Source organism: Drosophila pseudoobscura, chromosome X (genome assembly GCF_009870125.1).
Source record: "Drosophila pseudoobscura strain MV-25-SWS-2005 chromosome X, UCI_Dpse_MV25, whole genome shotgun sequence".
NCBI classification, from domain to species: domain Eukaryota; kingdom Metazoa; phylum Arthropoda; class Insecta; order Diptera; family Drosophilidae; genus Drosophila; species Drosophila pseudoobscura.
In genome coordinates, this window is record NC_046683.1 from 37,586,152 (window position 1) to 37,610,001 (window position 23,850).

Sequence of the window (23,850 nt, forward strand, 5' to 3'; positions counted from 1 at the left end):
GGCACGGGATTCTACATTTTTAAAGTTTATGTAGTAGGAGTCGATTCGCGGTCAAATTCGGCAAGATTCGGCAATCTGGTAGATATGGCCATTCTCTGTAATTGTGCGTTTTTACTTTTCTTCTATTTTCAAAATTGTGGTTGCCACAGATTTTCGTCCTTTGTGGTGTCGGAAGGGGGTGGGGCGAAATTTGAAAACATACTTGTAGCAGTGAGCACTCTACAGTGAGCAAAAAGAAATAAACTTGTAACAGTGAAATATTATAAATAGTTTTGTAACAGTGAGAGCTCTACAGTTCGGACTTATAGTCTCTGAGATCTGTGGATACCACCGATTTTCGTCCTTTGCGGGGGCGGAAGAGGGTGGGGCGATGTTTTGAGATATACTTGTGCAGTATCGAAATCATAGTATTGTGGATAGCAAATTTGTTTGCTCTAGCTCTTTTAGTCTCTGAGATCTATGTAGGTGCTAATGTTTTGCGCTAAGCAAAGCCGGCTATGATACGTGTGTGTTAGAAAGAGATAGGAGGGCGATAGGAGCCAAAAAATCATGCACTTAATAAGCTATGATTTTTGCCGAAATTCAAGCATTTTATAAGTGATGATTTTTCCCGACGAATCATGCACTTAATAAACGATGATTTTTGTCGAAAAATCATGCATTTATTTTTCCAGTTAGCTTTATTTATGAAAAACTATTATTAATTATTTTCTTAGGAGGCCAGAGCTTTGTATTTTTAGGCTCGTGAGCTCTTCTGAAAATTACTTTTCTTAATGTTGTGAATAGCCTTCCGAATCACTTTTTCTGCTCGCTCGTTGGGTATTTTCATCTTCACCGCCGCTGAAAAAATATGTGGATAAATTAATTAATTAATTATTATGTTTTTTAAAGTTATTTGTAGACCTACATTCCAGGACATTGCAAAAACTCTTAAAAATTTTTTAGCGAGCTCTTCGCCGAAGCACCATTTTAGTTGTATTCTAAAATGAGCTTCTCATCCAGCACATTTTTCAAACTGCATACCATTGATCGGCTCGTCCCCATTAATTTCCGTAATTTGTTTATCTAATAAAAGAAAATAATGAAAAAATAACAACTAACTTCCATAGAAGGATAGGCTACCACTCACATAGAAATCGGTGAGCTCTGGAGTTATGATAGAGTTGAAATGCTCCAACTCCATCGTCGACTCTATCGGGAACTTCATGGCATTTGGAACTTCATGGTAGCTTGAGAAGAGCCACCGCCTCCGCCAATGTTTCTGATAACACATCAAATTTTTTTTTCTAAATAATAAAATTCTTCTGAAATATAAACAACAAAATACATGTTAGTGTACATGGATTTTTAACTTTCAAATCGATAACTTACTTTTAAATGTAATCAACATTTCTTTAGCTATTGTGCATTGTGCACAAAGTAATTAATAATTCATGTACTTGCGCGATATTGGCTGTTCTCCTGGCACAGGTTCTGTGAAAACAATGTCAATGTTCTTTATTTACCACGCGCATAACACATATTATTAATTATTTAAACACTGCACTTACCTGATAATAATAATAATCACAGCACTTAATTTCGCTTCGTTTTCGCACAATTTGACGATTGGAAATAGAAAATGCAAAGTGAAGAAAGAACGAGGGGGAACGTTGTGAGTTGCTCTCTAAATTTATACCCGATACTTAGTCAGTGTGGCTCTCCTCCGGCAGACGCCGTTAATATTGAACGACACTACAAAGAGTGCGTGCGAGAGAGACAGAAAATCAGTCTGAGCGTGACGTCGGGCGATGCGATTTTGGTTTTCTCGTATCTTTAAAATTGTGGATGCCACAGATTTTCGTCCTTTGTGAGGGCGGAAGTGGGCGGGGCGAAGTTTTATAAAAATATTCTTGTAGCAGTGACATATCACAGAAGTCTGAATCCAAAACATCGTTGCTCTAGCTCTTGTAGTCTTTGAGCAGTAGGCGCTAATAGGGACGGACAGACGGACTGACAGACAGGGCTCAATTGACTCGGCTATTGATGCTGATCAAGAACACATATATTTTATGGGGTCGGAAACGATTCTACCACAAATCTAAGATACCCCAATATTCATTTTGAGTATCGGGTATGAAAAGGGCATCATAATACACATATGTAAAAATATGTAAATGCAACAATAACGTGTATATTATCTATGCACTTTGTTTGGCTTTTAAGGTTGTGTGAAAATTTGAAATCTATTTCCAGCCTGCTGAGCTGTGCTTTCGGACCAGTCTATCGGACCAGAAAATCAGAATCGAAGTTCTACCTTATAAGTTATTGCAACAAAATACAGAATACAAAGATCAGGTAAGCAACAAAATGTCTGCAGCCGCAGCAACATTATCACGACTAAAAATGGTGACTCTTCCAGGTGTAGTCCCGTCACAATGTCAGTAATGCGTGCTGAGCTTGCGTCTACATAAGCAGTTCCACCAAGTACTTCCCATGCGGGCGGCGTTAATGGCAATGATGCGTCGTGAAACCCATCACGATGGTACACGCCTGATGAGCGGCGAACGCGAAGTGGTCGGCAATGGCGTAAACGGCAATCCCATCTACATCGATTGCGTGGAGTTTCCGTTTCCGGCGATTCGCTATCGCGAGGTCACACCCGAGCTGTGCGCAGTGCGCGAAAAGGAGCTAGGCGACTGGAATGCGTTGTCGCTCCAGGACAATAAGCTGTCAGCTTCTGTCAGACCTACGCCGAGTTTCAGCATTTTGCGCCCGACTGGAAGTTGGTCATTGGCGTTGGTCTTTGGTCAGCCGCCGTTGGACTACTTATTTCGTTGTCCTATTACTTCAAGCTTTATGACCCCGTGCCGGAAACGTATGCCGAGGACCGGCGCCAGTCGCAACTGCGTCGCATCATTCAACTGCAGATGAACCCCATTACCGGACTGTCGTCCAAGTGGTGCTAACACTCCAACAAATGGAAATAATTGGTGACCACAGATCAAGCTGATCCACTAAGTACACAGAAACAAAACCTCTCGATAGCACAGTTGCATGTTAGCACCATAAATCTAAATTCCACGAATCGCAAATGCACATAGTTAACGCAGAGTCGAGAAGAGAATTAAAATCAATCGCACAAATGATAGACAACCTTAATCGCTTTCACATGAACATAAACACACAAAATTGATAAACCAAAAGAAAATTGTCTTAAAATAAACCCGTTTTAAACTCGTTTTATAGAAATAAATGTGTCTCTAATTTTTCTCTGCATCGTACTTCTATTAAAGGAAACCAAAATTCGAAGTACAGCTAAAAATGTGCTTTATTGCAGTTAGTGATTTATGTTTCGTTTATATCCAATATATATGTATATATGCAAACCAAACGCATATGTCGCACGCAAGTCAAATGTATCGCTAACTGCGAGACACTCGCTGAAGGATCGTGCGTTTGGTTTGCTGGGTATGCATAGCACACACATACATATACGTGTATACTCGTACACTCGTACACTCGTACACTCGTACACTCGTACAATAGAAAATCTTGAAACGCTTTTACTAACAATCTCTCTACTCCAACCTGACTTCAGTTAATGGAGATGGCTGTAATTTTTTGTTTGATGTGAAGGTGTTCTAGTTTTATCATGTACATATATATTTTGGTATGAATGGATATATGTATGTATGTGCAAGTATATATACATATGTACATATATATATATATATATATATATATGTAGATACTGGCATCAGTGTTATGAATTCCGCTTAAATTTTTGTTCCATTTATGGTGCATCACATGCAGGGAGTAGAGTAAAACAACGCTTAAAGCTTTTTCAGAATTAGGCCTAAAGATTGATAAATATGAGTAAATAGACTATTGCAATGTACAAACAATGTCATAAAAACAACAACAAAAAACCGGTTCTGCCATTTGTATAATTTTGCATGTTTCACGATATAAGCTTTCTTTAAAAAATTTGATTTGTTTTGTTTTTTTTTATTGAACTTTTGTTATATTTTGCGGTTTTCCCTTTACTTTTAAGGTATTTTAACACTACGAAAAATATGTTTCTCATATACATTTATATAACTACTTAGAGAACATCTTTTAACTTGAATAGTTCTGGCAGTTATTTTTGCATACATTATTTCATAATTTGCTTCCATTAAAAATATTTCCTCCATTATTTCTTCCGTTTTCTCGATTCTCTTTGATTATTATACAATTTTTGCGAGACAAATACGCAGTTTCTTTATATACATAAATAAATATTCATATTGGATTTTATTACTGTTACGCATAGAATGCCTTGTATTTTATTGAATTTCTTTCACACCCCGCCCATTTCCTGCGATCAGGATCCACGTCACAGTATTACATTCCACTGGGAGCAGTATATTCATTGATGTGCCTGTGAAGCAATCTCGCCTTTCGGTTCGCACCATTCTCGACCTCTCTGACGCGTGCATTGCTGCTTTGCTATTCTTTCAGCTTTAAACAGTTACATATAATTTTCATTTCATGTGCATCTCGCTTTTCTTTCATGGTAAATTGCATTAAATAATAAATTTAAAATACATTTTTAAATACCAACTATGTTGAAAATGTGTGTTCGCCTGAGTATGTGTATGAATGTATGTGCCTGTATGTGTGTATGTGTGTTCTGTATGTGTTTTCGCGTTGTTGTGAATATTTATTTATGATTCCCGATTGGGTTTTTGCATGCCTTGTGTTCTAAAGATCAATTTTTTCCCGCGGTGGTTGTGTTTTATTGCTAAGCATTTCTCCTGTTTTTTGGCAGTGCAAGTTGTTGTTGTTGTTGTGTGTACATGTGTGTGTGTGTGTGTGTGTCGTTTTCTCGCTGCGGGCTTCCTGTTTTCTGTTTATACAAAAATCGATTTCACTCATACTGAACATAAATTAAACCTTATTTAATCAGCATCTTCATTCGATTAGTGTCCTTCAATTAATCGATCAATTGATTCAAATACAAAGAAGGAGAAAGAAAGGGAACGCGAACATAAAGCGTGAAGAAATTATTAAAATATTCAAAAGCCTGACATATACATATGTACATACATATATACATTTACATATGTACATACGGAGATGGCGCCAGCTCCAACCAGGCTCGCTGCGGCCGGCGCAGAGATCGTCCAAACGGCCACTCAAGCATTTTATACATGTACATATGTATGTATAAATTTGTTATATATGCACATATTTGTACGTATCTGCATGAGTGTGTGTTTATGTGGGTGGGTTGTATTATGTTTTGTCTCTGATTGGATGATTGTTCTATTAGATACGACGATTAGTGCACTAATAGCATTCTGGTACCATATAACTTTCACTGGTGGATCGAATTTAATTTCTTCACCGCCTGCTGCCTAGCCCTTGCCCTTGAACCTACACCCCTGCCTGATCATATCCTTCTCCTTTGCTCTCTTTCTTGTTCCCTCTGTTCATCGACGCCTCAAAACATCAGCACACTCCATCCCTCTCATTGCACTTTGCATTTGCATTCCACTTGAGGGAGAACAAGAGCGATCCCGCTCACGCTCGCACTCGGACTTCTTCCAACGCCTTTCACTCGTTGTCCACGATTTGTGTTTGTGTCTGTATTTCCTCTTTTGTTGCTGCTGCTGCTGTTTCGGCCATTTTTCTGCTTTAACCCTTGCCGACGGCTGCCTTACATCCGCCAATCCGCCTTGCATACGTTCAATCCCAGCCGTTCTCCTTGATCATGTGCGCCAGCTCGATAATAAACTTCCCCTCCTTGTACTTCTGGCTGGACTCGTAGGCGTGCTCATACTTCCAGCCCAGCGGCGTCTTGCAACATTCGCAGTAGATGTCGGCCACGGCGTGGAGTCCCGTGAGCAGGACCCGCTCCTCCGTCTGGCCACAGGCCACGTTCACCACAGAATTGAAGAGATAGGCCGGGCCCTGGCTGCCTTGGAACGACTTCGAAATGAGTTCGTCGTGGGAGGCGAGGTGGGCGCGGCAGTGAACACATGAGTAGGTCCGATTGGTGGACGGTAGATAGGCTTGAAAGGTTTTCACCATTTTTTCTGCTGCTGAATGGGTAGGTGCCCTCTTCTTGATCTCCCCTCCTTTGGTTGAGGCTTCAGCACTCAGTCGTTTCAATTTATGTGTTGTTTATCTTTTCCCTTTGGTCTTTTTGCTGTATAGATGGCCCGCTGCTGAAGTACCGGATAAATAGTTATTAGTGGCAAAACATAAATGAAGAGATTACACAGCACATACCTTGGCCACGTCCAAAAGAACACGAAACAATCTCTGTTCTCTTTTCTCCGCTGGACCCTATGCTCGGGCGTTAACTGCGCGCTGCTGCAGCGGCAAATGCAGCAGCAGAAACTGCTGCGGCTGCTGTCATTGAACGATTACAGAGGCGTCCCTGTCCCGCCACTGATATCGAGATGACGCCGTCGACGACGCCTTTGTCTGGCCGTTCTGATCCCAAGTTATGTATATCGAATTTCCCGACAGCCAAAGCTGAAAATAAGAACAAAGTTAAATTATTAGTGCATGTGTAGCTCTGTGGTGGTGGTGCATCTTTCTGCAGGCGGCGATTGGTTTGCCAGAGAAGGAAAGTGCCTGGGGCGAAAGCGGGGGACGGAAAGTTATATATACATATGTATGTACATATATATGCCTGTGGCATTTCCATTATCGATTTCCATTTACAATCTCTCTTGCCCACACGCAACAACACGTATGATTGACCGACCCGAAACAAAGAAATACAACAAAAATGTACGTATGGACGTATAATATGTGCAGAAGAACACATATGTACATATGTATGTATGTACATATACCCTTGCAGCTCGAGTACCGTAAAAGTTCAAGTCTCTGACGATTGGCTTTCTGCTGCGGTTGGCGTCACTTTTCATTTGTTGCTTCTGTTTTGACTGCGGCTTGTAATATGTATGTTCAGTGGCGTTAGCAGTAGCAGCTGTCGACTGAACCATTTCAAACCCTGTTGATTTACTATATGTATATCTGGAATACATATTTTTATAACTACAATTTTCCATTTTTGTATAATAAAAATCTTTTTTCGTTCTGCGAAATTGCAGAAACATTGAAGTATTCCAAGGGAATGGTGCATAATGCCATGAAACAAAGCACAAAAATAAAAACTATCCCAAACTCTGGAGAGGAATATGTACACTCATGAGACAGACCCATTTCCTCTTCTAATATTAAAAAGAATTCTTGATTCTTAAAATATATTCTTGATCAGCATCAAAAACCGAGTCGATAGAGCCATGTCTGTCTGTCCGCACACTCCTATCCTACCGAACCTGATATCCGCCCCGCAAAGGACGAAAATCTGTGTCATCCACAGATCTCAGAGACTATTAAGGCTAGAGCATGAATCTGGATCACATCGGATCAATTTTATAACCAAAAGGAGAAAACCAATTTGCAGTGGCTGCGCAGCGTCCGTTAACACGTTCTTACTGTTTTTCTGTCTCTTTCGCACGTACTCTTTGTCGTACGTCCTCGCCGTCTAGCGGAGAGCCATACGGAATAAGTATCGGGTATAAATATAGAGTTGCGGTCGCAGCTGGAACTCACAACGTTCCCCCTCGTTTCACTTTTACTTTAGGGACTGCAAAGATAAACAAACTCAATAAAACGAACATAAAAATTAAGATCACTTCAAGTTACTTAAACTATTCATCCAAACCTCCAGATGGGACTGCCCTACACCTGCCTTCATGATCTAGCCCAACATATTCCGATAATCAATCAATGTTCTCTTGCATTACTTTGTAGAATTTTTTAAACGAAACATTCCATTTCCATTTCCAGATACTTTTGTCCCAACAAATTGGCACATAGTTTCATTAACATCTGAAACCCATTATATATATACTTTATTTTCCTCAAAGTCTCTCTAAAAACCCTAGTAAGTCGTTTTTTAAGGAAAAGCTAATTTAATTACATATATATCAATTGGTTTCATTCAATTTAGAAAATAATATCGGGACAAAAGTACATATATGGAAATGGAAAAATTCTTTTCCAAGGAAATTCCCATGTACAAAATAAAATGTCTTAAAAACGAAATAGTATCGGCTAACGGTACATTTCCTAACTTTTCTTATGGAATATAAAAAAAAAAGGAAAATGAAATGTTAAAAATTTTATACAGATACCCATTTCGCAGAATTTTGCCAGGGCAGGGGTCGCGGCTTTACAATCGTAGCCGGTATTCAGTCAGTAAATACATATGTACATACACAGGTATGTATGTTTATATGTATGGTTTATGTACATATGTATGTAACCTATACAACAATATATTTTATACGTAATTCTACGTAAGCACTGGAATTGGTCTCGGAGCTGATGGCTCTCCGAGACTCTTGCCGCATGCTCTCTCTCTCTCTCTCTCTAAGTTTTTTGGTATCGCTTTCCGCAAAATGGACAAATTGATTTGCTGCTTAATGTGGGGGGGACAGAATTCGGCAATTTTTCTCAGTTTTGCTAGCACTTGTCATGGGAGATGGGAAAAAAATAGAGAGAAAGAGAAGAACATAATGTCAATTCTTCCATTTCGTTTATCCTCTTTACACCTAATGACCAATTTTATTCGAATTTAAAAATATTTTATTTGTCTCCATATTTCCGCCAATGTTTTGTATTCCGCTATAAGCGTCGCTCTACTCACACCAGCCAGCATTTATATCTCGGTCCTCTTCGCTAGCGGACGCACACTGCACGAATAAGAGTATGTAAAGGAGAGAGAAAATGAGTGAGCGCATGGAAGGAGTTGAGTAGCCACTGCAGTTTTATTTGTTACTTCTGTCTAATAACACAAATAATAATCCGATCTAAATCAGATTTGGCAACCTGGTAGATTCTCAATCATTCTCAATGATTCTGCAATTTGTTATGATTTGTTAAAAAGAAAAAAGCGGACGTATTCTCCAAATGCAAAGTATGCAAATTTGCTGCTGCTGACTCGGACGCTGACGGCGGCGTCAGCGCCTGCGTCTGCGCTAACGACTTGAACAAAGAAACCAAAGGAGCGCCCAGGCCCGGGCAGAACAAAGAGCTACACAGACAGCTATTCAGAGAGAAAGAGAGAAGAGGGAAATGCACCAGACAACAAAGAGATCTAAAACACCCCCGGCCGCCTGCTAGGAGGCGTCCCGGCCAAAAATTAATTAGCATTATAATTAAGATATTTGTCAACGACTCTTCTCCTCTCGACACCTAACTGTAATTAATTTAATAATATCGAAGCAGAAACCAAAACAGAAACGAAGAAGCACAACAATTCACAGTTCACCGAACCACAAAAAAAAACAAAAGAACGAAGAAACGCGGTGGCGGTTGCGGTTGCGGTGGCAGTGGCGGAGAAGGGAAAGGTGAAGCTTCAAAAGCTATTCGTCACACACACACACACATCTTATTCTGTCGTTTGTTTCTTTTCTTTTATTTATTATTATTCATGCAACTGGATTTTAACTTATTTTTTCACCTTTTTAGAGTACTTTGAGCGTCTGCCTCTTCCCCACACTTTTTGTTTTTGCCAACGAAAAATCAGAAACCAAAGCGCGCTGCTCGAAGCGAAACGAACGAATGAGCGGCGACGCGACGCCGTCTCCGCTGGTAGAGTATTGTATTGGCCTGACAGCGGCGCTGGCAGTGGCAGCACCAGCAGCAGGTGGTCGAGACATCAGCAGCGACGATAAAGGACAAATATGATATGCAAAGTGCAACAATGGCAAAAATTTAAACGCATAATGCGTGCTCAATGAACAAACAAATTACGTACAATTTGCAAATTCAATAAAGACGACTGACCGACGAACGTAAACAGAAGTAGCTAAAGCAGAAAATGAAGAAGAAAAAGTAAGAGCAAAATTAAATACATTGGATAACATTAATATTCGTTTTTTTTTCAACTTCAAACGCGAATAAAAAGTACATATAAAACAACTAAAAAAAATATTTCAATAGTAGAATAAAGCTTGCAGTATTATCGTTTTATAAGGGTATATACATATGTACATATATTAAGATTTTATTTAAAATTATAAGATCTCAGACGCTATCAAAGCTGGAGCAAACAAATTTTTTACTCCTACTCCTATGATAAGTACTTCAAATTTTCACCCTACCCCCTTCCGCCCACACAAAGAACGAACATCTGTGGCATACACAATTTTGAAGATACAAAAATAACCAAAACACAGAATCGTAGAGAAAAACCATATCAACATTGGCGAATCTGGATCAGATCGGATCATTAGCATAGCAAGCAGGAACAAATGAAATTTCAGCGGCTACGAAAGCGTAGCCACACGCTTAATCATTCCCTCTCTATCACACACACTCTACCCTGTTCAGTGTGCATTGTCTGCCGGAAGGGAGCGAAATAAAACGACTGGTGTGGGTGTGTTAATAGGAAAAAGGAATTTAACGAAAAATGGAAACAGATCAAATCTAGTATATAATAAGCGAGGGGGAACGTTGTGAGTTGCTGCGGAGACCGCAGCTCTACATTTATACCCGATACTTAGTCAGTATGGCTCTCCTCCGGCAGACGCCGCTAATATTGAACGACACGACAAAGAGTGCGTGCGAGAGAGACAGAAAATCAGTCTGAGCGTGACGTCGGGCGATGGGTTTTTAGTTTTCTCGAATCTGCAATATTGTGGATGCAACAGATTTTCGTCCTTTGAAATTTTGAGATATACGTTTTATAGTGAGATCCAAAAGAAGTGCGGATACCAAATTTGGTTACTCTAGCCTTAATAGTCTCTGAGATTTGTGGATGCCCCAGATTTTCGTCCTTTGCGGGGCGGAAGGGGGTGTGGCGAAATTTGTACACGAAACGATCAAGGTCCGATATCACAGGAGTGTGGATACCAAATTTGGTTGCTCTGGCTCTTTTAGGTTCTGAGATCCTTGAACTCATATTTTGCAATTGGCAAAACCGACCACGAAACCTGTGTGTTAGAGAGAGATGAGCGAGAAAGAATGAAATTGTTTTCTTGATTCTGGCTATAATAATTATACGATCTGGTTTAGATTTGGCACTCTAGAAGATCTAGCCATCCTCTACTATTCTGCGTTTTCAGTTTTCTCGTATCGTCGAAATTGTGAATGCCACAGATTTTCTCTCTTTGTGGGGGCGGAAGGGGGTGGGGCAAAGTTCTGAAATATTCTTGTAACAGTGACATATCACAGAAGGCTGGATATAAAATGTCGTGGCTCTAGCTCTTATAGTCTTTGAGCACTAGGCGCTGAAGGGGACGGACAGACGGACGGACGGACAGACGGACAGACAGACATGGCTCAATCCACTCGGCTATTGATGCTGATCAAAAATATACATATGTATATACTTTATGAGGTCGGAAACGATTCCTTCTGGACGTTACACACATCCACTTTTACCACAAATCTAATATATCCCAATACTCATTTTGAGTATCGGGTATAAAAAATAAAAAGGTATTGCATAGATTTTATAATATGTACATACATATGTACGTATACTGATTAAGTGGAGACCATAAGTAAAAAGCAGGCAGTGAGTGATCAAAATATATAAATGGCATGAATGGCATATATAAGGCATGAATTAGTAAATATAATCATTTTGGCTTTTCTAATGAAGTTCGCGATAATTTAATTTTTTGTTGGCGAATCCTGATTTTTTGGCAGCTGTGTGTACAATGTACATATACATGTAGTTAGATACGAGTATGTACATAATCATGTAGATATTTATATACATACATGTGTAGATATGTACATGTCATATGGTCGATCGTAGTGCAAGGGTATGCAAGGCCTCAGGGCCCAAAGCAAGTCGAATTTACTTACATGTGATCGGCAACGGTGGACAGAAAATTTGTTGCGCTTGTTTCATACGACTGCACTAATGCTGGACAAAGGTCTTCTGGTCATGACAACTTTAGCTATGTATAGTATGTATGTACATATGTATGTAAGTTAATATGTATGCACACACATAAACCCAGTTTTATAATATGGAAATGCCATAGAAGTGGGCTGTTTTGGTTCGGCCCCTGTTGGCGTGACTGTGGCAAAGTCCCCGCCATGCTGTGTAACGGTAAGTCTGCTCATGTATCGTGATAAGTTTTTGGGAATGCGATTGCGATTGTCTGTCAGCGTTGCTTGCGGAACGCAAGCCAGTCTGGATTGGATTGCCGCAAGCCCAGTTCAAAACTGCATGCATACATATGTACATATGTATGTACATAATTAACACCGAAACCGCCTAGTCAGCTATTTCTGTTCTTGCTTAATTGAGAAGTACATACGAGTACGCATTTACAGTGAAAATGTGGCGGCGCGGCACGGAATCTCCGAGCTAATTCGCGAAGGGGCCCAGGCTCTATGGCTTTATTTGTTTGCTTATCTTCGTCTCTCAATGAAATTTGTTCTGCGATTGTTTGTTTTCGTTACTACTGTGCACCCGTGGAGAAGAAATGTATCCTATACTCGTTTTTTACACCAACTTGCTTAACCGGGATCGATTAGATCAATTAGAAAGAAAACCATCTTTGTTTATTTGAAAACTATTAAGTCAGGTGCTTCTGTAGGCAATATAAAAGGCGGAACATCAAAGAAGGGGTTTTTGGTAGATACATATGTACATACATACATACATATGCGCATATGGGCATATCCAAGATGTCGAACGGGACAATCGTACACATTGCCAGTGGCAGAAAGCTCAATATATATCAATAATTATGTTCAATATGTTAGATAGAATTGAAAGAAAAAATTGTATCCAAAAAATACCATAAAAACGAGGGGGAACGTTGTGAGTTGCTGCGGACACCGCAACTCTACATTTATACCCGATACTTAGTCAGTATGGCTCTCCCCCGGCAGACGCCGCTAATATTGAACGACACGACAAAGAGTGCGTGCGAGAGAGACAGAAAATCAGTCTGAGCGTGACGTCGGGCGCTGCGTAGCCACTGCAAATTGATTTGTTTCTTTTGGCTATAAAAATTATCCGATCTGATCCAGATTCAGCAATCTCATAGATATGGTCATTCTCTACGTTTTTGCGATTTTACGATTTTGGTTTTCTCGTATTTTTAAAATTGTGGATGCCACAGATTTTCGTCCTTTGTGGGGGCAGGGCGAAGTCTTGAAATATTCTTGTAGCAGTGACATATCACTGAAGTCTGGATCCAAAACATCGTTGCTCTAGCTCTTATAGTCTTTGAGCACTAGGCGCTAATAGGGACGGACAGACGGACAGACACACAGGGCTCAATCGATTCGGCTATTGATGCTGATCAAGAATATATATATCTTTATGGGGTCGGAAACGATTCCTTCTGGAAGTTACAGACATCCATTTTCACCACAAATCTAATATACCGCAATACTCATTTTGAGTATCGGGTATAATAAATTATTATATTCGCTGGTATATATTTTGTGCTGTGTCAAAGTTGCACGTATTAGTAAGTTAGTAGTAATGGTTTGGTATGTTGTTGATAACTTTTAAATATAATTGGTTTGTATTATCCAATTTTTTTTTTGCGCATACTTATATACCGTCGAATTCAATAAAATGTTCTTACACAAAAACACACCGTCCGTAACGCCTGTGATTATCGTGATGCAGATAAAAACTACTTATGTATGTATGAGAGCGATGCTATCCTAAGATATTTCTCTCTATCATGGCCAGGGGACAAAGAAAACCAGAATAACCAACAACTGACGAGAGAGAGAGATGGAGTGAGATCACACTTTTAGAAAAGAGAGCTAGTACATATCATATACTATATGTGCATACATATGTATGTACATAGGGCTAGAAAACATTTATTTTCATTAAATATTTCCACGTCGGGGGTAAACAAATTTTGGCTTCATTCGATTGCATTCGTGATTTCTTATCAGAAAACAGCCTGAACTTATTGCGTTGTGACGCTAGCGACAGACCGCTACAGTGGCAGCAGAAGAGAGGCAGAAGCGTAAACAACAATACACAAACAGCTGCGTCGACACACACACACACTCATGCGCACTACAGCTGTTAGTTTGTCTTTTGGTGGCCTGTGTGAGAATTGCTGGGTTCGTTCTATGTATGCAACAAACATAAACTGCGAAAATCCTTTCTCTTGGCCTCTGGCCCCCCCCCCCTGCGCAAACACTCTTGTGCCAGAATGGGTAGAAACAAAGTCAGCTGTGTGGAAGAAACGCAATACCAATGGCAGGTGAGAGACAAAGATAGAAATGGAGCATTTTCGCGACCCGCTCTCTCCTGCTCAAACTGAAGTTTTGCTGTCGAAAGGCGCAATTTGTTCAACAGTGGGCATACGCACGCACATGGAAAACAGCTATCTATACATACAAACAAACAAACATGTCTTGTTTTTGCTAATGCGCTGCGCTGCTTGCAACGAGGGGAGCGGGTAAAATAGAGGCATAACAACTGAATTTGGCAGAAAAATTATGTTAAAACCACTTACGTTTTGCCTGTTGTTTTTGTTTGCAAGAACAATGCACAGCCACACACACCACCATATACCGAGTACAAAAAAAAAAGAGACAGCAACGACGACGACCCACTGGAAAAGGCACTTTGTCCGTGGTACCCGTTTCTTCACTTGTATAATGCAGCAGAAGTTTGCATTGTTTCTATTTCACATTTGTTTGCGCTGCGCTCATATTCTGCCTTTAACAGCACCTGTTCTCTAACAGCGCACTCGCTGTGCACTTGCACCTAACAGAACAAATTGCGTCTCCAGAGTTTATTTTGGGTCCCAACTGTCATGGGATTCGCGGTTACCTTCCGTATATGCCACTGTCACACAGTACTGTATACTGTACACTTAAGCTATTTATTTAAATAACTTTACAGCGCTATGTGATGCTTTTGGCTTACGTACTGCCTCTAACAGCACATCATTCTGTGCGCCCAACAGCACCAGTTCGCTAACAGCGCTCGAAGCGCATTTGTGAAAACCTTCAGGCACTTATATGCAACAAGCACTGAATTATCTGTGGAATGGATTTTAATGAAATATACGTGACTTTGTCACATCAAATTTTATAACTAACAAATCTTCTACCACCTTTTTTCCGTTACATTGGTGCTGTGAATGTGACAAAAAAAAGCTGCGAACTTTCACGCACTTACAGCACTGTCCGAGTTCGAGTCAGAGTCATCTGTTCTGTGCCAGTGCTGTCATCGATTGAAAAGCCTTAACATACCATATACGTTCCGTAAGTACGAAGTTCCATACCTAGTTTTATTAAAAACGGTAACAACAACAAATACAATACATACAAATAAGTTAAATTACCTTTAACAACAGTGGTGGTATCTGCCGTTGCCTTTACACCTGTGTGGCCTTCAAGCACTCGCACCTCCATAATAACTCGGTCTGTTTGTTTTACTTTTTTTTTTTTTGCTGCTAGCCAGTCTCTGCCTGACGTTCGGCCCAAACTGATCAAGTTTTCTTTGTCATCATTCTGTTGCAGTATCCGAGCCCGATCCCAATGCTGTGGACCGTGCACCTGGACGGAGGGCCTCAGAGGGTTAACCATGCCGCCGTGGGCGTGGGCGACTTAATCTACAGCTTCGGTGGATACTGCACCGGCTATGACTACCGTTTCAACGAGCAGATCGATGTGCACGTCCTGAACGCACACACTATGCGCTGGACCCTCGTCCCACAGCAGAACGACGAAGAAGGTGTTCCTCTCAAGTATCCGCTGGTCCCCTTCCAGCGGTACGGCCACACCGTGGTGGCCTACAAGGAGCGCATCTACATATGGGGCGGACGGAATGACGAGAACCTTTGCAACGTCCTCTACTGCTTTGACCCGAAGACTGCGAAGTGGACACGGCCCGTGGTTACTGGCTGCTTGCCCGGGGCCCGGGACGGTCACTCGGCATGTGTCATCGGCAACTCCATGTACATATTCGGCGGTTTCGTAGATGAGATAAACGAGTTCAGCAGCGACGTGCACACCCTCAATCTGGACACTATGGAGTGGAGTTATGTACAGACATTTGGTGTTCCCCCCAGCTACCGGGACTTCCATGCCGCTGTGGCCTACGAGGAAGAGCGCATGTACATTTTCGGGGGACGCGGCGATAAGCACAGCCCATACCACAGTCAGGAGGAGACCTATTGCCATGAGATTGTCTTTCTGGACATGAAGACGAAGGTATGGCACCGTCCGTTCACGGCCGGAAAGGTCCCCGTCGGCCGGCGCAGCCATAGCATGTTCGTCTATAACAAACTCATCTACGTCTTTGGCGGCTACAATGGGCTGCTCGACCAGCACTTTAACGATCTGTACACGTTTGATCCCCGCAGTAAACTCTGGAACCTAATACGGGCCAATGGAAAGGGGCCGACGGCCCGCCGCCGTCAATGTGCCATTGTGATAGGCACACAAATGTTCCTCTTTGGCGGCACCAGTCCACGAATCTCCACAAGTACAACGGCGGTGCTGCAGCACGAGCAGCAGGGCGATGCTCCGGCTGCACCTGGAGTTCAAGGCCATGCGGAGGCCCAAGACGCCGGGCCACCGCCGGTATTGCCTCTCATAGATTACAGCGACCTGCATGTGTTAGATTTCGAGCCAACACTGAAGACCCTGGCCACCATGGTGGTGCTGAAGTACCAGTTGGACATCTCCGGACTGCCACGGAGCTTTCGCGCCGACCTGCAGATGCTCACCCAGCCGAACAGTATTAGCCGCCCCATCAACCAGGCCGGGTAGCATCAAACAAGATTCCTGGACCGAATGCCACAAAATGCATAAAGGACACATTGAAATTAGTCTTAGCTCACACGGCGGATGCGCTGCGGTCCGGGAAGCGGGTCCCATAACTCCCACAACTAGTCCGCTTTCCACAGCCACACGCACACATATACAGATTGAGCAAGAAATACTGATATTCTGGGAAATCCCGGTAATTCATGAGTTTCCGAAACTTATTTTGGTACTTCCTTTAGATGCTTAAATCTCAATTAACTCAAACAAAATTATGATACTGATAATAACACGAGAGATTTAGTTTGTAAAACATTTATAGAAAGGACCAAATAAAGCTCCTTTAGCTGTACTTGTTCCGAAATGTCCTCTAGCGCTCATTAGCGGTCGTTCCCCAGCTGAAGGATAGCTGAAAGTTGAGCTTTCACAGAAACAATAGAAAAGGTATCGAATAATTTCAGCTTACTTTCACTGTTTTATTATTAAAAGTTCTTGGGGTTATTGTCACTACCTTACAGTTTGACAACTCTTTACAATCTATACTTAAAAATAAACCTTACATTCTAACTAAAAGTAAGGTCAGAAATAACTGCAGACCGGACCTTCGAGAGCTCATTCAGCAGTCATTCGTCAACCATTACACGGCACTAGTGTAGCCGCGTACCGATAGGTACCGGTTGATGATGTCCGATGGCATGTGCTGCATGGAGGCGTACTCTTCGGCATTGGCAAAACGAAGCTTTGTGTGCGGATCCATATAGGGGGCGGGCAAGCCGCTAATGTCCGAGTACTTCTTGGCCGGTACCAGAGAGGGTGGTGCATTAAGCGTGAAGTCTGGATATTGACACAAACAAACAGACAAGGCGAATTGAGCGTCGAAAGAAATGCATGGTGTTCTTGCTACTTACACGTTGGCCTGTCAACAGGTAGCTTCTGGTTTCGTTCCATATTGCTTATCTGGCGCATTGGGCGGTACACACAGTTCTTTGCGAAGATAAAGGGCTTTTTAAATGAGCGTCTGGTTTTCTGACTCGATTTCGTGTCCATGCTTGAGAGATAAGATGATAGCATTGAATTTAATTGTTGGTGTACATTATAGTGATGTAAAAAAACATCGATGCATCGAGCATCGATGTTTTTCTGCCGATGTTTACTGATGTTTTCCGATGTTTTTGTTGCTACCGATGTTGAGTGATGCATCGATGTTTTGCAAAACATCGGTAGTTTAATATCATATCATAGCGTATTTGTCTTCTGTAAGCAGCAACACAGCAATACCAAAGTAAGTAAACATATTTGACTTAAAATGAATCAAATTTACTACAGATGGTATACATTTGTTTAAATATGAAACTGCGAACGCCGTTAACATCATTCGAAGGCAACCTGTTGTGTATTTGGGAAGGGTACTGTTCATTCACAGTTCATATGTTCATATGACGACACGAAAATTACATTAGCAACAAAGAATAGACAATTGCACTTGTAAACTCGAACCCACTAAAAAGGGTGAAGCAATAAACTATTTACTCTATTGCTGCCAAGTACCTAAGTAAATGCACTGAAATGTAACCCCCGCCAGAGTAAGTGTACCCTATCTAAAAATACACTCACATGGAGCCTGTGCGTTCCTTCGCATACAATAAGAGTACCACTGCTAGCTATATGTATAAGGAGATCCATTTGTTCAATAAAACTCAGTATCAGAAACAGTACCACAACTGCCTATCACTAATTTTCCCATCGCAATCATCAGAGGCTGTCGCCGTGTCTTCAGATCCTGATTTCGCGGTCATACATCGATGCATCGAAGAATAAATTCGATGTATCAATCCAACATCGATGTTTGATTTTGACAACATCAATGGACATCGACATTGATGTTTTCATTCAAATTTAAATCACTAGTACAAACAAACGATGGCACTATCATTACATCGATGTTTTGGCAATTCAGAATCATCCATGGGAGTCATCGATGTTTTTACTGATCAAATGTATAATGAAATTAACCATTAATTTTGGGGTAAAAATCTAAAGAACGTACTAAAGAAGTTCGTTCCCTGACTTTTATTCAGGGAACTAAGTCGTTCTTTTAGTTTGTTCGATTTTTTCCCCTCTTTAGGCCATACATCTTGCCACTTCTTGGCCTTTTGTATCGATAACGTGAAGAAAGTGAACTCACCTAGTTGTTAATCCATTCATGTAGAAATGCCACTTGGAACCATTTCACAACCTGATAACCTATTTCCAGAGGTGAACATCCACAATCCATTTCTGGGATGGTCCCTAAGGTTTTGCAGCTGCGAAAATTTTTCAGTTATTCCACTATCCATCTGGGATGTTCCTAATCCGCACTTTTTTATGCGATACTTTGCCGATAGTTTACAAGTGAAACCCTAAAAAGCAATGATTAAAAAAAAGTCCCGCATATAAATACTTGAAATCTTTTGAAATCTTGAAAACCATAAAAAAGGAGACTATACAAAATCAAAATCAGAAACTAGCGGTGGTAAATTTAATAATTATATGTACGTATGTATTTTTGTGTTTATCATATTGGTATTTTACAGCCATTAAAAAAATGCACCTAGGTTGAAGGGTAGTTGGTAAATTTTTATGATAAATTTGGTATGATAATATTGACGATTTGCGGGGTTTTTTCTTTCTGCGGTCAACACGCTCCACCAAAGCTGGACAGCCTTCTGGAGATTGATGGCGAAATGCTGGAAAGGACTCCCGGAAGGACCAGCAGATATTACAGGAGGAGCACCAGGAAATACTAAAATAAATTGCGAGCAGCAAAGGACAAACCAACGGTATATTTTTTAGCTTTTATTACCCGGAATTTGGTAACGTAACGCCAGTAACTTTCAACAAAATTTTCTCATATACTTTTGAAAACATATAATTTAGAGCACCCGTTTTCACAAAACGCAATATTTCTCCGTTTTCACATCGGAAACATTTTCCTCGCCGAAATTAAAATTAAAAAGCTATTGATCCAACAAAACGAATTTTAATTTCAAAAGAAAAGAATAGGTGACTTTTAGATGCATTAAGATCAATTTTACACCAATACTAGGGAAATTTAGCTTGTCTAATAGCAACGACACTTTTTGTTTTCGTGCTGCAAGCTGACGCAGCTCGATTGGGTTATCGAAACGTTGGCAAGAATTAAATGGTTGCGCATAACAGCATAAGTGTGCGCTTAACAGATCAGATTATGCTCGTAAATATATTAAACTGTGCGCCTAAAAGAACATCTTGGTAAAAACTTTTACTCACAGTTCGGAAAACCGGAACCTACCTGATTACCACAAAAAAAAACTATACATGTAGTCCTGACCAATTCGCAGAGTTTTGCAATTCCGTCAAAAACTCCAAACGTTACCCGAACATGTGCTCTGTGTCGAATACTAATTCGTGATCAGCCCTTGTCCATCTATCGATAAATCTTAAAGATTTACCTGTTATCCATCGTTGCTGTTATGTTTTCTTGTAATTGGCAACCCTGCGCACAACGCAAAAATACAATGCGCTGTCTAAATAATTTTAACTGTGCAGGAACTAAGTAGAATTTCATAACTCCCAATTACGATCGAAATCAGCAAATAAAATGGCCCGGAATGCTGGCGCTGCCAGGTCCAGTTCAGGCAACTCGGGCCAACCGGCATCTGCAGCAGCGGCAGCGGCGGCAGTAGCAGCAGCTGCCGCAGCCGCCAACTCCAAACAGAAGCGTTGCACCAGGTTCAATTTGTCCTCGAAGGTGATGATGGACAAGTGGAAGACGTTAATCGGTTGCATTTGCCTGGGAATCGCTTCGTACTTTGGCTACGTGGGCTACTTGGAGACGAGGGTGAACACTCCGTTCGATAACCAGAAAATGGTTGTTAACACGGGGCTGGACAATCCAGATCTATACTGGGGATCGTACCGGCCGCTCACCTACTTCGGTATGAAAACACGCGATCCGCACTCCCTGGTAATGGGATTGATGTGGTACACGCCCAGTAGTCTGGGCCATGGTGGCCAGGGAATTCGGCACTGGTGTGAGCAGGGCGACAATCTCGACGGCTACGGGTGGACGCATCACGACGGCCGCAGCTTCGGCGTGCAGGAGATCCAGGACCTACCCTACGAGCTGAAGACCTCCTTTGTCAAGTATCCGGCTGGGAAGCAATATGGCGGCGACTGGACCGCTCGTATCTCGGTGAGGAACACAACTCGGGCCTGGGACAAGAGCATCTCGCTCATTTGGTACGTGGCGCTGGATGAGCGCACTAATGGCCATATCAAGTACGTGTCGGACGAGAAGAGCCCCGAGCCAGGCGTCTATGGCGAGACGCAGGGACTGGGCGAGTTCCAGGTCCGCTTCCATACAATGAAAGGAAAAATTCTGCACAAGTCCTACCTGAGCACGGTGGCGCCGTCGCTAAGTAAGCTGAAAGACACGCTCTTTTCGCATTTCCGAGCATTCACGGACAAGCGCGGCAACCGCTTCATTGGCCTGCCCGGCGAGATTGTCTTCCAGAACGGTCTGCCCTCGTCCAATCCGGAGCCAAACTTCATAGCCATACAGATCACGGCCGAGGTAGACTTCACCCTCGACATTACCTATCAGTCCACATCGGGATTTACTTTGAGCGAGTCCATACCAAAGCCGCCCACGGGGCGGTCGTACACAGAGTCTCTGCAGGCAAAGATCAGCGAATTCGACCAGCGATTCGAAGAGAAGTTTCAGCTGAAGAGCCGCGGCTACTCGCTCGAAGAGGTGCGCTTCGCACGCAACGCCCTGAGCAATATGCTCGGTGGCATTGGCTACTTCTACGGCTCTAGTCGTGTGCAGTCGGTCCACACCAAAAACCCAGTGCCCTATTGGAAGGCTCCCTTATACACGGCCGTGCCCTCTCGCAGCTTTTTTCCCCGTGGCTTCCTATGGGACGAGGGCTTCCACGGGCTGCTAATAAGTTCATGGGACATTGATATAGAGCTGGACATCATCTGTCATTGGTTTGATCTGCTCAATGTCGAGGGCTGGATTCCACGTGAGCAAATCCTCGGAGCTGAGGCCATGTCCAAGGTCCCCGAAGAGTTTGTCACACAAAGGAACAGCAATGCCAATCCGCCAACGTTCTTTCTGACGCTACAGAAGCTGCTCACCAGCCACAGGAAGGAGCTCTCTCAAGAGGGTCGCCTGGCCACCCTCGAGCGGCTGTATCCCCGTATCCAGGCGTGGTTCAACTGGTACAACACCACACAAAAAGGTTTGGTTTCCTTCTGCATATTTCTATCTCTTTCCTTTTCTAATTCGTGCTCTGCACTTCATTTTCGCAGGCGACTTAATGGGATCATATCTGTGGCGTGGTCGAAATACTACCACCCAGCGAGAGCTCAATCCTAAGAGCCTATCCTCCGGCCTGGATGATTATCCACGCGCCTCGCATCCCACCGACCGGGAGCGGCACTTGGATCTGCGCTGCTGGGTGGCGCTGGCCGCCAGCGTGATGGCCGAGCTGTCGACGCTGCTTGGCAAGGACGACGTCAAGTACTATGAGACGGCCTCCTATTTGACGGACAACGAGCAGCTGAACCGTCTGCACCTAGCCCCCTTCAGTGAACAGTACGCCGACTGGGGCCTCCACACCGACCAGGTCATGCTGAAGCGTCCACCAGCGATGGCGCCGCAGCGGGGCAGCCACCCGTCGCAACAGCCAGAGATGGTGCGCGTGTCGATGGAACAGCCAACCTACCAGTTTGTGGACACCACATTTGGCTATGTAAATCTATTCCCGCTCCTGCTCGAGCAGCTTAATCACGACTCGCCGTATCTGACCAAAATGCTGCAGGACCTGAGGGATCCACAGCAGCTTTGGACAAAGTTTGGCCTTCGGTCGCTATCGAAGCGCTCCCCGCTGTATATGAAGCGGAACACTGAGCACGATCCGCCGTACTGGCGTGGCCCCATCTGGATCAACATTAACTTTCTGGCTGTGAGGGCCCTGCAGCATTATGGCAAGATAGAGGGCCCCAATGCCGCTCTGGCCCGTGAGATTTACGCGGAACTGCGCGAGAATCTAGTAAGAAATATATTCAGGCAATACCAGAAGAGCGGCTACCTTTGGGAACAGTACGATGACTCCACTGGCGAGGGAAAGGGCTGCAATCCGTTCACCGGCTGGACGGCTACCGTGGTCCTCCTCATGGCCGAGCAGTTCTAGCTTGTTTCTACTTTCTTTATCGTTTTCCCCTATCTGCTGTGAGTTCCTCAACCAATGGAGTCCTACAATGGGAGTCCCCAATGATCTACATATAGTATATGTTTTTATGTAGTAACATAGAGTGTGTAATCTTTAGTGTGTCTTCCTGTCCGTCAGTCCTGGTTGCTGTACAAAACGTTTCCCCCTATTGAGGAAATGTCCACGTGCTGGAGAATGTGAGTAAGAAATTCGGACAAAGAAAGGATGGGACAAAGAAGAGAAAAAGGGGCAATTTTTAGCGTTAAATAGATGAATTTTAAAATTATAAACTATTATAAAAGATTCCTTTGGATGTTTTTATTTTGCTGTTGCTGTTTATAATCAGCAAGTGAGAAATAACGCTTGTGTCCAATCCATAACCAAAAGAGGCTTCCATCGGATGGCGCTTTACATGGCGCCCAAATAAATTAACTTATACTTTTACGAGCCCCTTCTATTTGTGGGTATTCTGAGCGACATGATTAAGGGACGTGTCATAACAAGCGTATGATTAACGCTGGGGGAAATGGATTCAGAAGTAAGCGTTACCGACCTCATAGAGTACATACTTGATCAGCATCAATAGCAGATTCGATTGCTAGAGCAACCAAATGTTGTGTTCCTGTGTTTCCTGTGATATCGCACTGAATGGAGTTTGTTTCCAAATTTTGCGACGCCCCCTTCTGCCCCACAAGGAAGCAAAAACTGTGGCATCCACAACATTGAAGACAAAAGAAAATGCAGAACCCCAGAGAAGGACCATATCTAGCAGATTGTGGAATCTGGTTCGGATCGAATCATTAATATAGCCAGAAGCAACAAATGAAAG

At 42.5% G+C, this 23,850-nt stretch overlaps 4 protein-coding genes, 2 long non-coding RNA genes and 1 pseudogene across 12 annotated transcripts; 4 read left to right on the forward strand and 3 right to left on the reverse strand.

Moving 5' to 3' along the window:
- Positions 1-228: 228 nt before the first annotated feature.
- LOC26532681 (uncharacterized) lies at positions 229-1,712 on the reverse strand. Its single transcript, XR_001453016.2, has 5 exons — positions 1,551-1,712; positions 1,372-1,473; positions 1,130-1,304; positions 908-1,065; positions 229-840 (listed from the first exon to the last, which is right to left on the reverse strand). It is a non-coding gene; the product is annotated as an uncharacterized lncRNA (long non-coding RNA).
- A 280-nt stretch (positions 1,713-1,992) lies between these two features.
- On the forward strand, positions 1,993-3,258 carry LOC6901003 (cytochrome c oxidase subunit 4 isoform 1, mitochondrial-like; annotated as a pseudogene).
- A 900-nt stretch (positions 3,259-4,158) lies between these two features.
- On the reverse strand, positions 4,159-15,372 carry Ypel (Yippee-like). 5 transcript variants are annotated; one of them, XM_015186893.2, is made up of 3 exons: positions 14,520-14,763; positions 6,262-6,510; positions 4,159-6,197 (listed from the first exon to the last, which is right to left on the reverse strand). In XM_015186893.2, exon 3 carries the CDS (start codon positions 6,058-6,060, stop codon positions 5,716-5,718), a length of 345 nt encoding a protein of 114 aa, XP_015042379.1. In that variant the 5' UTR covers positions 6,061-6,197; positions 6,262-6,510; positions 14,520-14,763; the 3' UTR covers positions 4,159-5,715. The 5 variants fall into 5 exon arrangements, 2 of the variants coding, with proteins under 2 accessions (XP_015042379.1, XP_002134630.1); XM_002134594.3 differs by lacking the exon at positions 14,520-14,763 and adding an exon at positions 9,518-9,654 and having other exon boundaries at positions 4,277-6,197; XR_004469789.1 differs by lacking the exon at positions 14,520-14,763 and adding an exon at positions 15,357-15,372 and having other exon boundaries at positions 6,108-6,197.
- On the forward strand, positions 8,699-9,926 carry LOC26532216 (uncharacterized). Of its 2 annotated transcripts, none has more exons than XR_001453017.2 (3): positions 8,699-8,802; positions 8,874-9,455; positions 9,526-9,926. It is a non-coding gene; the product is annotated as an uncharacterized lncRNA (long non-coding RNA). The 2 variants fall into 2 exon arrangements; XR_001453018.2 differs by having other exon boundaries at positions 8,700-8,802; positions 8,874-9,404.
- Positions 15,078-17,146, forward strand: LOC4814192 (kelch domain-containing protein 3). 2 transcript variants are annotated; one of them, XM_015186894.2, is made up of 2 exons: positions 15,078-15,276; positions 15,535-17,146. In XM_015186894.2, exon 2 carries the CDS (start codon positions 15,553-15,555, stop codon positions 16,786-16,788), a length of 1,236 nt encoding a protein of 411 aa, XP_015042380.1. In that variant the 5' UTR covers positions 15,078-15,276; positions 15,535-15,552; the 3' UTR covers positions 16,789-17,146. The 2 variants fall into 2 exon arrangements, with proteins under 2 accessions (XP_015042380.1, XP_001354316.1); XM_001354280.4 differs by lacking the exon at positions 15,078-15,276 and adding an exon at positions 15,375-15,435.
- Positions 17,147-17,237: 91 nt separating this feature from the next.
- Positions 17,238-17,907, reverse strand: LOC4814218 (INO80 complex subunit C). The gene is made up of 2 exons (XM_001354281.4): positions 17,691-17,907; positions 17,238-17,616 (listed from the first exon to the last, which is right to left on the reverse strand). The coding sequence occupies exons 1-2, from the start codon at positions 17,851-17,853 to the stop codon at positions 17,420-17,422; spliced, it is 360 nt and encodes a 119-aa protein (XP_001354317.3). The 5' UTR covers positions 17,854-17,907; the 3' UTR covers positions 17,238-17,419.
- A 2,356-nt stretch (positions 17,908-20,263) lies between these two features.
- Positions 20,264-23,325, forward strand: GCS1 (mannosyl-oligosaccharide glucosidase). The gene is made up of 2 exons (XM_002134595.3): positions 20,264-22,049; positions 22,120-23,325. Exons 1-2 carry the CDS (start codon positions 20,402-20,404, stop codon positions 23,001-23,003), a joined length of 2,532 nt encoding a protein of 843 aa, XP_002134631.1. The 5' UTR covers positions 20,264-20,401; the 3' UTR covers positions 23,004-23,325.
- Positions 23,326-23,850: the final 525 nt, after the last annotated feature.